The sequence below is a fragment of the Microcaecilia unicolor genome, chromosome 3 (genome assembly GCF_901765095.1).
Source record: "Microcaecilia unicolor chromosome 3, aMicUni1.1, whole genome shotgun sequence".
NCBI classification, from domain to species: domain Eukaryota; kingdom Metazoa; phylum Chordata; class Amphibia; order Gymnophiona; family Siphonopidae; genus Microcaecilia; species Microcaecilia unicolor.
In genome coordinates this window covers 4,698,075-4,715,420 of record NC_044033.1, presented here as the reverse complement: position 1 = coordinate 4,715,420, position 17,346 = coordinate 4,698,075, and the positions used below count along the sequence as shown (strand labels likewise).

At 44.1% G+C, this 17,346-nt stretch overlaps 1 protein-coding gene across 1 annotated transcript in view; it reads left to right on the top strand.

Annotated features, from left to right (window-relative positions):
* SDE2 (SDE2 telomere maintenance homolog) overlaps positions 1–17,346 on the top strand; it is a 59,735-nt gene that overhangs the window by 19,416 nt on the left and 22,973 nt on the right. The window contains exons 3-6 of the mRNA XM_030195718.1: positions 124–235; positions 6,010–6,179; positions 13,247–13,358; positions 14,365–14,719. Of these exons, the coding sequence (XP_030051578.1) occupies positions 124–235; positions 6,010–6,179; positions 13,247–13,358; positions 14,365–14,719 (749 nt within the window). The remainder of the gene's footprint in view (positions 1–123; positions 236–6,009; positions 6,180–13,246; positions 13,359–14,364; positions 14,720–17,346) is intronic.

Sequence of the window (17,346 nt, the reverse complement as noted above, 5' to 3'; positions counted from 1 at the left end):
AATTAGACATAAACAATTATTCTGAAGCTGTGGTACTGGAGTATAGCAATTTTGAAAGTAAAACCTGTTATGGCTGCATGATTTTGTAAGTTTCTGTTAGTGTTAATAAATATTATATTTCAGGCTTTGGATCTATGCTTCGAGCACTTGGTGCTCAAATTGAGAAAACTACAAACAGAGAGGCTTGTCGGGATCTCAGTGGAAGGCGACTTCGAGATGTTAACCATGAGAAAGCGTAAGCTCTTATTCAAATTTTGGTTACTTATAAAGTGCCTAAGTACTTAAGTATTGCCACACTGGGACAGACCAAAGGTCCTTCAAGCCCAGCATCCTGTTTCCAACAATGGCCAATCCAGGTCACAAATACCTGGCAAGATCCCCCCAAAATACAAAACATTCTATGTTTCTTATCCCAGAAATAAGCAGTGGATTTTCCCCACGTCAATTTAATAATGGTCTATGGACTTTCCCTTAGGAAGCCACCCAGACCTTTTTTAAACCCTGCTAAGTTAACTGCCTTTACCACATTCTCTGGCAATGAATTCCAGAGTTTAATTGCACGTTGAGTGACGGAATTTTCAATTTTCTCCATGAAAATAGAGATTCAAGCACTAGTTGCTATTACAAGCGTGTGTTATTTTTAAGATCTGCTGCCTCATTTTAATTGTGCATGGCGAAGCACCCATGTATGTTAAGTTTAATAAGATTATCGCATAAGAATATTGTTCTTGGATCTAGGTGGTGATTTGTTTATTTTTGGTTTCCCACAATATCCAGATCCAAAATGGGTGTTGTATAAGAAGGCTTTGCTGGTACATTTGTATATTTAGCAGCTAGCCACTGGAACGTATTACCAGTTGATCGTAGAATGCAATCTAATTATTTGGTTTTCCAGAAATTATTGAAAACTTTTTTTTTTTTAATTTAGAAAATTTTAAAATGTGAATTAGGTGAGTTTTAATTGTAGTCAGTTGACTGTTGGTATGTAATAATTTCTGGAGTTGGTCCATTTATTCTTTTGTAAGCCACACTGAACTATGATGTGTGGGATATAAGTATCATGTTTTATTATGATTATTATTATAGCTGCTGTTTAATTGTGGCGCCATGTGTGAGGAGAGTTAAAGTTCTGTAAGGATTAGGCAAAGACACAAATGTGGATATAATGTATATCAATGGCAGGTGTACCAGAGAATCTGCAGTTGACCATGTGATTTGCATTTCATCGAAGGGTCATTTATCTGAGTCGTGTTCTATAAGTGTCGAGTAATATTGGTGAATGCCATAGCTTTATCTAGCAGCGTATTGGTAACTTCTGCAGGAATAGTTATTGCTTGGTTATAATCTCCTTTTTCCTGAGTTATCTCTTCTGTTCATGTTCCAAGATGCAATGAAAACATCCCTAGAACCCTAATCTCCAACCCCCTCCATCCCAGTGTCTATAAAATGAAACTGTAAACCTCTTAGGTCTAAGAGGTATGTAAATTATTAAAAATGAAATTAAAATAATCCGATCCCTGTGTGCTCAGGTCCCCAAGAAGTGCCCAACATTGAAATTATTTAGTCTATCCGTACTCCTCCCCTTCATCTATCATAGGTGCCACAATACTGCAGTCCCCTTAAACTCTCACACTCCCCCCTCCCCCACATATATAAACGGCTTTCTGAACACTGTTTGTATATACATTAAAAGTCTTTTGCGGCTGGATTTGCCTAGTCAAGAAGCCAATAAAATTTCTGCAATTCCTCTACCTGGGACATCCATAGTCTTCTGTGGGTTTTGCGCCCATTCTGGACCTGCTGCCATGCACAGTCCGTTTAACTGACATGGATGCACTAGAAGGCTTATGTGGTAGGAAATTGTTACAGCCCAAATCCTCGAGCTTTCCAAGCCTCAGCAATAGTTTTGACCCTGCGGGATGTGCCAGCCATTGTAATCCATCGTCCAAATGGGTACAATCATTTAATATTGCAAGTTTTGATAGATGGGAAAAATGAGTCACCTTTCACAGTTCCATCCATTTTTACAAAGTGATTCAGGCCAGATCTTGGTACACTGTGATCCAACAATTAGTTGCACAGTATTTCCATTAAGTCCCACAGATCAATCCAGAGATAAGTGGTTATGTCCCGCTACCAGTAGGTGGAGATAGAGAACTTCAGAGGTTTACTGTTTGTGGGCATGTTCTCTCTCTCTCTCTCTCAGCAGGTGGATGGCCATATCCTGTGGAGCTCTCAGGATGGGTCTTGCTCTTAGCCTGTGCCCTCAGGTTTAGTTGAGCCTGGGGGTCTTGGCTGGACTCAACCATTTTGGGTGCACACCTGGTGCTGCCAGGTCTCTCCCTTGCCCCTTCCCTTCCTCTCCTGCCTGCCAGCATGTCAGCTTATTCTGGTTTGCATCATTGCATCTCCTGCCTGTGCAAAAAAAAAAAAGGAAGGTGGGCCAGAACCTCATTCGGCCTGGCGTGTTAGGTTGCTTCCCCACCCTGCTCTTTGGGCCGCCTGTTGCTTGGTTCCACCGTCTCGCAATCAGTGATTCCAGGGGTGGCTCCCGCTGCAGCAGATGTCGGATTTCTTTACCAGGGTTGGTGTCCACACTTTTGGCAGTATCCCTCCTATCTTCTTTTGTGTTGGAGAGGTGGCTTTGAGACACGGCCGGCAGTCTTGGCAGACTGTAGCCCCTTGCAAAAAAAAAAACCACAACTCAGACTTCGGTAGGAGTATTTCTGCCTTTTGTTCTGCATTTTATTTGTGTGGAGCTAGGTCTTCTGGTATTATTGGCCTTTTGGGGGCGCAGTCTTTTCTGGAAATGCAGTTGTTTGTAGCCCCCTCGAGGATGCCCTTTGGCCATCCTCCTTTTGTTTTTGTGTTGGTATTTTTGCAGCAGCTTGCCCGATGTCTTCGTCAGCAGGTCCTTGTGGGCGTTGTGTTCTGGGCTTCAATCCTTGTCTTTTCTTTCAGTTTCTCTTCTGTCCCACAGGGGCATCGGCTGAGTGGTTTGGCTCTGTGCTGGGCGCTGCTTTGTGCATGGTACTCGAACTCCCTGGCTGGTGTTTGAGATGGTTATGGCTGCGGGCCTGGAGGTCTGGTTTTTAAGTTAAGGTTGCCTTCTTTTCGTGTCCCGGGCATGCTCAGATTCATAGTGGCACCTTCCATTTTGTTTTTTCCCTGGCCCACTTTTGTCCCTAGGGCCTGGCCACTTTAAGCCATCCTTTCAGAGCAGTAGTCCATTCCCCTGTAGCCTTATATCTTCTTGAGAGAGCTTTGCGCCCGGCTGACAATACGGTTCCTTTCTTTGGGGTCTTGGCTTTGCCCTTCCTTGTTTGTCCAGCCTACTTTCCTGTGTTGGTTTCCCTTCAGGAGTTGATATTTGTTTGCAGTCCTTCACACAGGTCATCAGTGATCTGCCCCTTTGTTGTATGCTTGACGGTCTTTGGCTGGAGTCTAGCTTTCGGGGTCGAGGTCAGAGGAGTAGTCTCATGGTTAGTGCACTGGACTGCGACCCAAGGGTCCCAGTTCTAGTCCTGTTTCAACTTTGGGGCTTTTCCCCAGGGCCTGCGGCCTTGGTTCACAGGCGTGGGACTGGCAGGGCATAGGTGCGGGTATTCTGTTTCTCCCAGGCCTCCGAGCTGGTTTTGGGGCGTGCCAGCAGTTGCTTCTGTTGCTCTACCATGGCCGGTCTGCCTTCCTGGCTTCGGGCAGGTCGCTCTGCCACCCCATCTGGAGCCACATACTTATGTGTTCTTGTTTAGACACACTGTCCTTTGACAGACCTGCCATCCAGTTTCTGAGTTGGCTGTCCAGTCTCTTCTCAGGTCGGGGGCCTCTCCTGGGGCTCAAGCCACATTGGTGCCCTCTTCTGTGTTTGTCTTTTGCCACTTTTCAGGATTCTTTCTTTGGCAGTGCCAGCCTACGTTTTCCCTTCCCAGGATGGTTCTTCTAACCATGTTTGTCGTCTTCTCTTCCCAGGTTTGCAGGCTGCCCTGGGTTTCAGTTAGGGGCCTGCTCTCCATTGGACCCAGGTTTGATTGCCATGGGGCCCATATGCTGTGCCACGTTGAAATTTCTTGGGGTCAATTCCTGCCTTCCTGTACTTTTCTCCCAGCCTTTGACGGCGCTGCCCTCTGGTTTATTTTCTGGCTGTCATCATGTTCCTTCCAGTTCTGTCCCTTTTTCCCTGTACTGTCCTTCGGGACGTTACTGATCCGGTTTCTGGCGTTTCTCATGGGGTGAAGCAGTTGAGCAGAACTGGTTGGTGGAACTTGCTCTTTCAAGCCTGGTGAGTTTCGCTGCCTTGCGAGCTATACTCCTGCCCGCATTCCCCAGAGGGGGTGGGGCGCTTCACCCCTGCATATTGAGGCTGGCTCTGTCTCTGGATATAGAGCCTTGTTCAGTCTTTGGAGGTCAGACCTTGCTCCATCTGTGGTTTTCAAGCCCGGCTCAACTATGGAGGAGGCGCCTTGCTCTTTTTCTGGCTGTCGTACCTTCCGCCCTCGCTGCATGTCGGGCTTTCTGGCCATCAAGTGAACATCCTTTGGTAACTTAAAGATTGGGGTTTAAAATAGGAATTGTAGATTATTGATAGAATAAAAACAAAAACCCCACCAAACTTTATTAGTCTCTGTACCCTTACTACTACTACTACTTATCATTTCTATAACGCTACTGGACGTACGCAGCACTTTACACTTGAACACGGAGATACAGTCTCTGCTCGACAGAGCTTACAATCTAATTAGGACAGACAGGACAGGTAAGGGATAAAGGTTAGGACAGACAGGACATATAAGGGATAAGAGACAGTTGAAGGGAGGATAAGGTTAGGGATTACACATATTTCTCTATTTAGACAGTTGGTTAAACACATCAAAGGAAGGAAGAATCAGTGCAAACAACTATTCGGATACTGGATTTGTCATAAACTACCCTGTCCCATCTTCCTGTACAATGCTTGGAATTCATTGGAACCCTGATAGACACCATTTGAGCTTGGGCTTTTCTTCCAGGGCAGGCTGCAGAGGTGTTGTTCTCCAAAGCACTGCAAATCCATCAGAACTAGTAGGTTTCAGCTCAGTAGATGTTGAGATTTTTAGGACAGAGCCTCAGCTGTGCATGTCACCCCTATGGCACCCAGAGGTCTCTAGTTTCTCAGTGGTCCCAATCCAGGAGAATGCCATCATTGTTGCCTCTTTGGGTGGATAATTCCAAAGTAATTTGTCTGTGGGACTTCCATTCCAAATTCCTCCACCCCCACAAGAAATCAACAATAGATATATCCAACCTGGGTTAGGGAGCTCATGTAGATGGGCTCCACCCTGAAGGTCAGTGTCCCCCCCTCCCCCCCCCCCCCCCCCCCCCCCCCCAGGATGTTCTGCATTACAACAGTCTCCTGGAACCACAACCCAATTGGAATGCTCTAAAGGCTTTCATGCATCAGCTAATGCACCAAATTATCTTCATTCAAATGGACAATCAGGTTGCAATGTATTATGTCAACAAGGAGGGGGGAGATCAGGATCATATTTCCTGTGTCGGGAAGCAGTCAGGATGTGGTGTTGGGAATCCAGCCATGGCATGGTGCTCAGAGCCACATATCTGACAGTGAAGAACTGGCCAACAGACTGATCTAGATAATGCAGCCATTCGCGCAGTCTTTCAACATAGACATAGCCCAAGGGATCAAGTGGGACACCCCATTGATCTCTTTGCCACTCACCTGAATAACAAGGTCCGTCAGTTCTGTTTCAGGCCAGGATCAAGCAACAGATTGACCTTGAATGCTTTACTCCTCAGTTTGGGGGAAGGGACTTCTGTACGCATATCCTCTCACACCTCTCATTTTAGAAAATTATGCTGAAACTCATGATCCTCCTTATCACTTGTTATTGGCCAAAACAGGTCTGGTATTAGCCTTCAGACACCAGTGGTTATTTTATTAGTGCTTCTTTTGTTGTTCTCTGGAGAGCTCTCCTCCTTGGTCCTCATCTGCCTGCTACTTTTTTTGAACAGCATGGCTGACTGGGTGAAGAAACAAGCAGACCGGGAAGCAGAAAAAGAACAAAGACGTCTGGAAAGATTGCAGCGGAAGCTCAGTGAGCCAAAACATTACTTCACTAATCCCGAGTACCAACAGCAGTGCCTCGAGATGTCTGAACGCTTAGAAGATTCTGTCCTGAAAGGTAGGAAGATAGGAATAACTATTGGTGGTGGTGCATTAAAAGCTTGGACTTGGTTCAAAGCACGGTGGTGATCCTGTACTTCTGTGCAGGAGAGCAGGTTTGATATTCTGGAGCTTCTGTAGAGCAGGGTTGCATAGGTTCAATGCTCAAGACCCACAAACAGACCAGGCTTTCAGAATATCTAAAATGAATATGCATATGAGAGATTTGCATAAAATGGAGGTAGCGTGCATGCCATATCTCATTCATGAATATTAATCAAAACAAAAATGAGTATCCTGATTTCAATCTAGTTACATTCAAGTAATATTACACTCCTAGTAACCACTAGGCACTCTTAAAATCTATTCAGAATACTTTATTAAACAATTCTTATACCATATAGAAAATATACTTATCTTTATAAAACACTGTAGTCAACATCCACATAACAAATAACAGTGAAAGTGAGGAATAGGGCTGTTTTGTATACTTCATGTGGCGGCATGTTTCGAATTGGCAACTCGCAGAGTTACAAGTTGCAAGAAGTTTGATTGCGACGCAGTGGTTTATTGGATTGAAATTCTGAGTACAGTTCGGTCTGTAATTTCCCACTTCTTCCCTGTCTTCACTTTTGTGAAGAGGGACCACATCCGCTCGTCTCCAATCCCACGGGACCTCTCCCGTTTCTAAAGATCTATTAAATCTTTAAGAGGTCCCAGTAGGACCTCTCTGAGCTCCCTCAGTATCCTGGGATGTATCCCATCCAGCCCCATAGTTTTGTTCACCTTCAGATTCTCCAGCTGTTTATAAATTCTTTCTTCCATAAACGGCACAGTATCCACTCCATTCCCAGACGTTCCCTTGGCAGGCCAACCGCGGTCCTTCTCCAGGATTTTCCTCCATGAACACCGCAAAGAAATAATTGTTTAGTACGTTTGTTTTATCTTCATCACTCTCCACATAGCCATTCTCATTATCTTTCAGTCTTGCAATTCCATTCCTATCTCTTCTCCTTTCTCCAATATATCTGAAAAAAGTCTTGTCACCTCTCTTTACATCTTTAGCCATTTTTTTCTTCCGCTGGCCGTATTCCCCTCTTCGCTTCTTTGAGTTTAATCCGATAATTTATTTCCTTGATCCTCTTGTTGCATTCTTTTGTATTTCTTGAACTAAGCCTCTTTTGCTCTTATTTTTTCAGCTACTTGTTTGGAGAACCATTTAGGCTTCCTGCTTCTCTTGTTTTTGTTTACTTTCCTTGCATAAAGATCAGTCGCCATATTTATAGCAGCCTTTAGCTTGGACCACTGTTTTTCCACATCTCCTATGCCTTCCCACCCCAACAGTTCCTTCTTCAGGTATTCCCCCATTTTATCAAAATCAGTATGTATGAAATCCAGTACTTTGAGTTTTGTGCGTCCACATTCCACCCTTGCCCTTATATGAAACTATATGGTGTGATGATCACTGTTAGTTACATAGGTGGGCACCCACCCGGATATTGGAAACACTTCCTCAATTGTTGAGCACTAGATCCAGCATCGACCCTTCCCTCGTGGGTTCTGTCACCATTTGTCTGAGCAAGGCACTGTGACAGGCATCCACAATCTCCCTACTTCTTTCCCATTCTGCAGACGGGACGTTCCAATCCACATCAGACAAATTGAAATCTCCCAACAGTAGAACTTTCCCATTCATATCAATCTTTTGAATATCTTCTATCAGATCCTTGCCTAACTTCTCTGTCTGTAGACAAACCCCCTTGTGGATAGAGGTTCCGTCTTCTCTTTCCAGGACGATCCGTAAAGCTTCTTCTTTTCCTCAGGTTTCCCGCATTTCAGCCGCTCTGATATTGTGTGTCAAATACAGTGCACTAAATGAGGGAGTTAGAATATATTGCACTAAATGAAAAATTAGATATAATAGGCATCTCTGAGACCTGGTGGAAGGAGGATAACCAGTGGGACACTGTCATACCGGGGTACAAATTATATCGTAGTGATAGGGTGAATCGGATTGGTGGAGGGGTAGCATTGTATATTAACGAGAGCCTTGAATCAAATAGATTGAAAATTCTGCAGGAAGCAAAACACTCCTTGGAATCACTGTGGATTGAAATTCCATGTGCAAAGGGGAAAAGGATAGTGATAGGAGTGTACTACCGTCCGCCTGGCCAGGACGAACAGACGGATGCGGAAATGTTAAAGGAAATCAGGGACGCAAACAAACTGGGCAACACAATAATAATGGGGGATTTCAATTACCCGCATATAGACTGGGGTAATGTAACATCTGTACACGCAAGGGACATAAGATTTCTTGATGAAATCAAGGACAGCTTCATGGAACAGCTAGTTCAGGAGCCGACAAGAGAAGGAAAAATACTAGACTTAGTCCTTAGTGGTGCTCATGATCTAGTGCAGGGGGTAACGATACGAGGGCCGCTTGATAACAGTGATCATAATATGATCGGTTTTGATATTGGCATTGAAGGAAGTGAAACTAGGAAATCAAGTACGCTAGCGTTTAACTATAGAAAAGGTGATTACGACAAAATGAGAAAAATGGTGAAAAAAAGACTGAAAGGAGCAGCTCGCAGAGTAAAAAACTTGCATCAGGCGTGGATGCTGTTTAAAAACACCATCCTGGAGGTTCAGGACAAATATATTCCACGTATTAGAAAAAAGGGAAAAAAGACTAAACGTCAGCCGGCGTGGCTAAACAGTAAGATAAAGGAAATCATTAGAGCCAAAAAACAATCCTTCAGAAAGTGGAGAAGAGAACCAACTGAAAGTAACAGGATAGATCATAAGGAATGCCAAGCCAAATGCAAAGCGGAGATAAGGAGGGCAAAAAAGGACTTTGAGAAGAAATTAGCGTTGGAAGCAAAAATACATAGTAAAAACTTTTTTAGATACATTAAAAGCAGGAAACCGGCCAAAGAGTCGGTTGGGCCGCTGGACGAAAATGGTGTTAAAGGGGCGATCAAGGAGGACAAAGCCGTAGCGGAGAAATTAAATGAATTCTTTGCTTCGGTCTTCACCGAGGAGGATTTGGGGGGGACACCGGTACCGGAAAGAATATTTGAAGCGGGGGAGTCAGAGAAACTAAACAAATTCTCTGTAACCTTGGAGGATGTAATGGGTCAGTTCAGCAAGCTGAAGAGTAGTAAATCACCGGGACCTGATGGTATTCATCCCAGAGTATTAATAGAACTAAAAAATGAACTTGCGGAGCTACTGTTAGAAATATGCAATCTGTCCCTAAAATCGAGTGTAATACCGGAAGACTGGAGGGTAGCCAATGTTACTCCGATTTTTAAGAAAGGTTCCAGAGGAGATCCGGGAAATTATAGACCGGTGAGTCTGACGTCGGTGCCGGGCAAGATGGTGGAGGCTATTATTAAGAATAAAATTGCAGAGCATATACAAAAACATGGACTGATGAGACAAAGTCAGCACGGATTTAGTGAAGGGAAGTCTTGCCTCACCAATCTAATGCATTTTTTTGAGGGGGTAAGCAAACATGTGGACAATGGGGAGCCGGTTGATATTGTATATCTGGATTTTCAGAAGGCGTTTGACAAAGTGCCGCACGAAAGACTCCTGAAGAAATTGCAGAGTCATGGAATCGGAGGTAGGGTATTATTATGGATTAAGAACTGGTTGAAAGATAGGAAGCAGAGAGTAGGATTGCGTGGCCAGTATTCTCAGTGGAGGAGGGTAGTTAGTGGGGTCCCGCAGGGGTCTGTGCTGGGTCCGTTGCTTTTTAATGTATTTATAAATGACCTAGAGATGGGAATAACTAGTGAGGTAATTAAATTCGCCGATGACACAAAATTATTCAGGGTCGTCAAGTCGCAGGAGGAATGTGAACGATTACAGGAGGACCTTGCGAGACTGGGAGAATGGGCGTGCAAGTGGCAGATGAAGTTCAATGTTGACAAGTGCAAAGTGATGCATGTGGGTAAGAGGAACCCGAATTATAGCTACGTCTTGCAAGGTTCCGCGTTAGGAGTTACGGATCAAGAAAGGGATCTGGGTGTCGTCGTCGATGATACGCTGAAACCTTCTGCTCAGTGTGCTGCTGCGGCTAGGAAAGCGAATAGAATGTTGGGTGTTATTAAGAAGGGTATGGAGTCCAGGTGTGCGGATGTTATAATGCCGTTGTATCGCTCCATGGTGCGACCGCACCTGGAGTATTGTGTTCAGTACTGGTCTCCGTATCTCAAAAAAGATATAGTAGAATTGGAAAAGGTACAGCGAAGGGCGACGAAAATGATAGTGGGGATGGGACGACTTTCCTATGAAGAGAGGCTGAGAAGGCTAGGGCTTTTCAGCTTGGAGAAGAGACGGCTGAGGGGAGATATGATAGAAGTGTATAAAATAATGAGTGGAATGGATCGGGTGGATGTGAAGCGACTGTTCACGCTATCCAAAAATACTAGGACTAGAGGGCATGAGTTGAAGCTACAGTGTGGTAAATTTAAAACGAATCGGAGAAAATTTTTCTTCACCCAACGTGTAATTAGACTCTGGAATTCATTGCCGGAGAACGTGGTACGGGCGGTTAGCTTGACGGAGTTTAAAAAGGGGTTAGATAGATTCCTAAAGGACAAGTCCATAGACCGCTATTAAATGGACTGGAAAAATTCCTCATTTTTAGGTATAACTTGTCTGGAATGTTTTTACGTTTGGGGAGCGTGCCAGGTGCCCTTGACCTGGATTGGCCACTGTCGGTGACAGGATGCTGGGCTAGATGGACCTTTGGTCTTTCCCAGTATGGCACTACTTATGTACTTATGTACTTATGTACTCCACCTCTTCGGCCCTCCCTATCCTTCCTAAAAAGATTATAGCCCGGTATAGTCACATCCCATTCATGGGAATCGTTGAACCACGTGTCTGTAATAGCAACAATATCCAAATTTTCTTCAAACATCAGGGCTTGCAAGTGTTGAACCTTTTTACTTAGACTATAAGCATTTGTGCTCATTGCTTTCCATGTGTTAGTGAGTTTAGGTGGTTTTCTATATTTAGATGACCTTTCCCTCTGCCATCATGTTTTATTCTGGGGGGTGACGTTTTGAAATCCCTTGTTTCCTTTTGTCACCCCCACCCTCTAGTTTAAATGTCTAGAAACATATTGTCTGAATTTCTCCCCAAGGATCCTTTTTCCCATCACAGAAAGATGTAGCCCATCATTACAGTACAACCTGTTATTTTTCCATGTATTACCCCATTCTCCTATGTATCTAAAACCACCTTCTTTACACCAAGACTTAAGCCACTTATTGAATTCCACTGTTTTGCGTAGTCTTTTCTCGCCCTTCCCCAATGTAGGAATTACTTCAGAAAAAGCCACAGTCCGAACCAAAGATTTCAGTCCCTCCTCAAGCTTCTGGAACACTCTCTGTGCTGTAAACTTCCTATTGTTGGCCGGGTCATTTGTTCCCAGGTGAATTGTAACATCAGTGTTTGAAGCCTTGCTCTCTTCTCGGATCACTTTCAGTATTTGGTCTGTTCATCTTGTAGCTGAAGATCCTGGAAGACATTTCACTAGGTTGGATCCCCTGAACTGTGTTCCTAAGTTAATGCCTCTGATAATGCAGTCTCCGAGTAGTAAGAATTTTCTGCTTTTCACCAATCTGTCATTATTTGGGGGATGTTGCTTGGGTTGTGTTACTTTCATTGCCTCTGGTTCCACCACAGTACTTCTTTTTTCAGCATCATAATGTTGCAACGCTACAAAAGAATTTGACAGGGGCAAAGCTTGGGAGTGTGAGTATTTTTGTGTCAAAGATCTACTGTGACTCATCTATTCCTCTTCTCTGAGGGCAGTGGTGGTGGTAAATTGGCTGGGAAATGAGTGATCCTGGATGCTTCTTTAATTGTAGCTGATTGTTTCTTGAGTTTGTTGATGTCATCTTTCAAAGCTGATATTTGGAGACAGGACAAGCTCTGAGGTTCCAGATAGTTTGCCTTAGGATTAAAGCAGAACATGTATTGCACTGAATGAAGGTCATATTAGTGTGATTCACAAGTGTAAAAAGGTGAACTATGATAGGGAATAACAAGGAGTAGGATTGACCAATTAAGTGTAATGAAGATACTTGTCTCTTTATTGTTTATCTCTTCTCTACCACTATGTTATCCAAGTCTGTCAATGAGGCTGTCTCTTCCTATAACACTATTCTCTCCTCTGCTCTGGATACTCTCACTCCTCCCATTCCCCGTTCTGTAAAACGTACCAAACCCCAGCCTTGGCTGCCCTCTAGAATCCGCTACATACGTTCCTGTGCCCACTGTGCCTTTGGCTGAAATCCCGTGCCCATGCTGACTTCATACATTTCAAATTCTTGCTGACCTCCTTCCAGTCTGCTCTTTTACTTGCCAAACAGGACTATTACATCCAGTTGACAAATTCTCTTGGCTCAAACCCTCCTATTTTTCAGGAGCTAGAGCTTCTGGTGCTAGAAAACTCATTTTGCATGGCTTCTTTTTGAAGCCTGCATGCTGATGTTTTCTTGTGTTCAACAGTTGAGTAGGTCGTCTCATTTAACTTTTCACTCTGATTTTCATATAGCATTCTATACTTTTCTTTCATAATTGCCTGCTTTATCCATTGTTGTACTATATATACATTTTTATAGTTCAAGATTTTGGACTTAATTCAGTTTATTCTCTCACACCATATGATAAGTTCTAATTCACGCTTATTAGGCGTATGCTTGTATTATATCTCTGGTATTTGACTTCCAGTGCTGTTAAATGTGTATATTTTTGATACTGTTTCACTGTAGTTCTATTATTAGGGTTCAATTTACTGTTTTCAAGTTTACCTCATTCATTGTATTTATGTTTATTCTTGGTTATTTTCCTATTGTTATACTATTATCAAAATTGTAATTTTTATGTTAAACTGTACCTGCTTTACACCGCCTTGGGTGAATCTCTTTATAAATGCGGTTAATAAATCCCAATAAATAAATAATAGACAATGTTTTAAAAACAAACAAAGAGAAACTACAATTAGTAGCTACAGTGGCAATATCAGAAATGCTTAACTTTGTTAAACATTTGTATTAGGCATGCAGGCATCTTCTAGCACGATGGTATCTCCTCACACAAGCATTGGTCATAAACGCTCTAATGCATCCGAGCTGAAAGGAGGGAAGCCAGAGAAAAGGAAATGCATTTGGTAAGAGTACTATTAATCTCTGAATTTTATAGGCATCTATTCACCACAGAATTTTCAAGGATATAGCTACCAGTGCTTTGATCCAGAGACTGCGTCCCCCATATGTACGTATGTGTATTGTATACGTATGTGTATGTGTATATATATATATATATATATATATATATATATATATAGTATTCAGCACCATAGAAATACAATCTACTATAATAAAACGCATTCTCAACGTTCTGAGGACACTGACGTCACTGCAGGCACTCACACACCAGTTCGTAACTTCATGGTGGTGAAGCCACAACATTCACCATGTCTGCATGCCCCGCCCTCGCGTCACACGTTATGACGCTGAGGGCGAGGCAAAACAACACACGGTTTCCCTACTCCTCCCCTTCCAAAAAATACCTGCAGCCGACGACGTGCCCATCAACCCGCCCCCTTTCGCCCCATCTCACCGCCCCTTTCAACGTACCGCCCCGCACCCGGTAGCAAACTCTTCCCCTCATCACCTTCCCTCCCCCATGTACCTCCCCTCCCCTTACGCCACTATCCCTGGTGGTCTAGCGGTACCTGTTTGCACGGCCAAGAACGAAGGAACCCCCGGTTTCCTGGCCTGGAGCGCTGCTGCTAGCTGCCCGGCAACATCGTGTCGGAGTCCGGCTCTCGGCGATTCAAAATGGCCGCCAAGAGTTCAAGCTGCCTCGCGAGACTTCAACTCTCGGCGGCCATTTTGAAATGCCGAGAGCTGGAATTCCACACGATGCTGCAAGGCACCTACCAACACCGCTACGGGCAGGAAAGAGGGGGGTCTTTCTTTCCTGCCCCGACTGAACAGGTACCTCTAGACCACCAGGGACACAACCGTAAGGGGAGGGGAAGGGAGTCCGGAGCTGGCTAGAGCCCGTTTCATCAAAGACAGAAACGGGCCTTTTTTACTAGTGTGAAAATAATACTGAACCTCCTTTTAGTCTTTGTGCCACATTTAAGAGTTTGTTTTTGTTCTTGGCAGGACAGGGGTGGAAGAACTGCAGGATTCTATAAGTTCTGATGATGGAAGTGAATCTGAAGATGCGGAAAGCTCAAGTTCTTTAGAAGATGTGGAGTGCTCCAGAAGCCCTGTTCAAAGTGAGGGGGCCACTGAATCCGAGGTGTTTCAAAACTGTAGTTCCACATTTGATACTGCTGAAAAGCAACAAGAATGCGTTACAGACACGGCCAGTGACTCACAGCAGAAGACAAAAACAGAAAAAAATACTACAGACGTACCAGCTGAAACTCAGGTTGAATATACATTGACCAAAGTGGCCACAGAAGGAACAGTGGAAAAGCATTCAGAGCCTGAACTGGAAGAGTCACAGACCAACGTGAGTACATCTGAACTAGGGACTCTCTCTCTCTACTTGGGTTCCTTGCTTGTAACCCTCTCTCTTCTGGCTTCATAGCTGTAAGTAGTACTTTAGAATGCTCAGGAATGCCGGCGAGGGTCGTATATATACTTTATTTTAAAAGGTTACATTTGAAGCATAGGGAAATGTTTGCCTTCTATTTGATACCCCAGGTTTACAGGAACTCTCAAGGTATCAATTTAGAAACATTAATATAACAGTTATACTTACCCAATATACAAAATAATAAAGGAAAACGTCCAGATCCAGATGTGCCACACACACACAGAGGGCTCCCCCCCTCTTGATTTTCTTAGTATGATACAGGAGTGGTTTGCTATTACTTTCTCCCATACAGTGTAAGGCAGCACAATGTCAATTGCTGTCCAATATAGGGAGGCATGATCCAGACAGGCATTTCTGCTAGAACCTACCCAGCGCACGGAGGGTTAAGAGACTTGCCCAGGGCCACTAGGAGCTGCTCTGAGATTTGAACCTGGACTATCCAGTTTCCAGCTCTAACCATTAAGCTCCAAGGGAAAGCTTGCAACTATAAAAATACTTATACTGCTCATAAAACTATACAATTACTTACCTGTTGGATTGAAGAGACCTTTATAGGCCATACAGTTTGGCCTTCTCTTCCCTATTTCAAATCAGCTCTTTCCACCCAGTATCCTTTTTCAGCATCAGTACCCTGAATCGTCTGGTGTTACTTTGACTTAAACATAGAAAACTTAATCCAGATAAAGATCAAACAGCCTATCCAGTCTGTCCATCTATATGTTCCTTTCCCTTAAAGATTTTATGTACTTGACCCAAGCTTGTTGAATTCAGATACAATTTTAGTCTTGCTCCACGAATTCACCACCCTTTCCATGAAGAAGTACTTCCTCAGGTTACCTCTGAGCCTGTCCCCTTTCACCTTCATCCTATGCTGCCTCGTTCCGGAGCTTCCTTTTAATTGAAAGAGACTCTCGCCTCTTGTGCATTTATGCCACGAAGGTATTTAAATATATCTACCATATCTCCCCTCTCCCGCCAAAGTATTCATAATGAGATCTTTAAGTCTGTACCAGTTTGCTTTGTGACATAGACCACTGGCCATTTTACTAGCCGCCCCCATCCTGTTTATATTTTTTTGAAGGTATAGTATCCAGAATTGTACACAATATTCCATCTTAAGTAGAGGAGTGTGGTAGCCGTGTTAGTCCACTCTTAAAGGTTATCAATAGAAATCAAACAAAATAAAACATGGAAAAGAAAATAAGATGATACCTTTTTTATTGGACATAACTTAATACCTTTCTTGATTAGCTTTCGAAGGTTGCCCTTCTTCCTCAGATCGGAAATAAGCAAATGTGCTAGCTGACAGTGTATATAAGTGAAAACATTCAAGCATTACTATGACAGTAAAATAGATACTATTGGAGATTCTACATGGAATGTTGCTACTATTGGAGATTCTACGTGGAATGTTGTTATTCCACTAGCAACATTCCATGTAGAAGGCTGCGCAGGCTTCTGTTTCTGTGAGTCTGACGTCCTGCACGTATGTGCAGGACGTCAGACTCACAGAAGCAGAAGCCTGCACGGCCACATTGGTGATCTACAAGGGCCGACTTCTACATGGAATGTTGCTACTATTGGAGATTCTACATGGAATGTTGCTACTCCACTAGCAACATTCCATGTAGAAGGCTGCGCAGGCTTCTGTTTCTGTGAGTCTGACGTCAGACTCACAGAAACAGAAGCCTGCGCAGCCTTCTACATGGAATGTTGCTAGTGGAATAGCAACATTCCATCTAGAATCTCCAATAGTAGCAACATTCCATGTAGAATGTCCAATAGTAGCAACTTCCATATCATCAAGCTGATCAATCCATAGACTGGTGGGTTGTGTCCATCTACCAGCAGGTGGAGATAGAGAGCAAACTTTTGCCTCCCTATATGTGGTCATGTGCTGCCGGAAACTCCTCAGTATGTTCTCTATCTCAGCAGGTGGTGGTCACACACAGCAGCAGCTCTGGCTAGGCCTCCAAGCCTAATCCTTAGGTTTTGTTGAGGCCTGGGGTTGAGGGCTCTTTTGAGCAAGTGCAAACCTGGTGGTGCCAGGTCCCTCCTTTTCTCCCCCCTCCCGCTGGCTCCGTTTAAAAAAAAAAAAAAAAAAAAAAAATTTTTAAACGTCTTTAAAGGCGTTTAATTCGACGTTTCTTTAAACGTTCATTGCAGCTACTCACTGGGACACCAGTTCGTTACAGCTCGGAGCGGCAAGCAGGTAATTTTACCTTTTTATAGCGGGCAGGGGGTTCCCCGATTCTTCCCCTCGTGGCAATGGCGTCGGAGGGCGAGGGCGCAAAGGGTCGCTCCCCGGATCGCTGGAGCGCTTCTAGAGGGGATGCGGGGGTTTTACAACCTGATTCGCCCTTGATGGGTGATAGTTTAGTGACCGATGAATGTCCCGGTCGTTCCTCCGGCGTGGCGGTTTTTTTCCCGCCATAAACGCCCATCCCCCGCTCCTCGCCTCCGCCATCTTGGCCGGCCACGCGGCTCGGACGGCTTCTTCGGGGCCGCCCTTGAGGTTGGAGACATTAATGCCATGAACG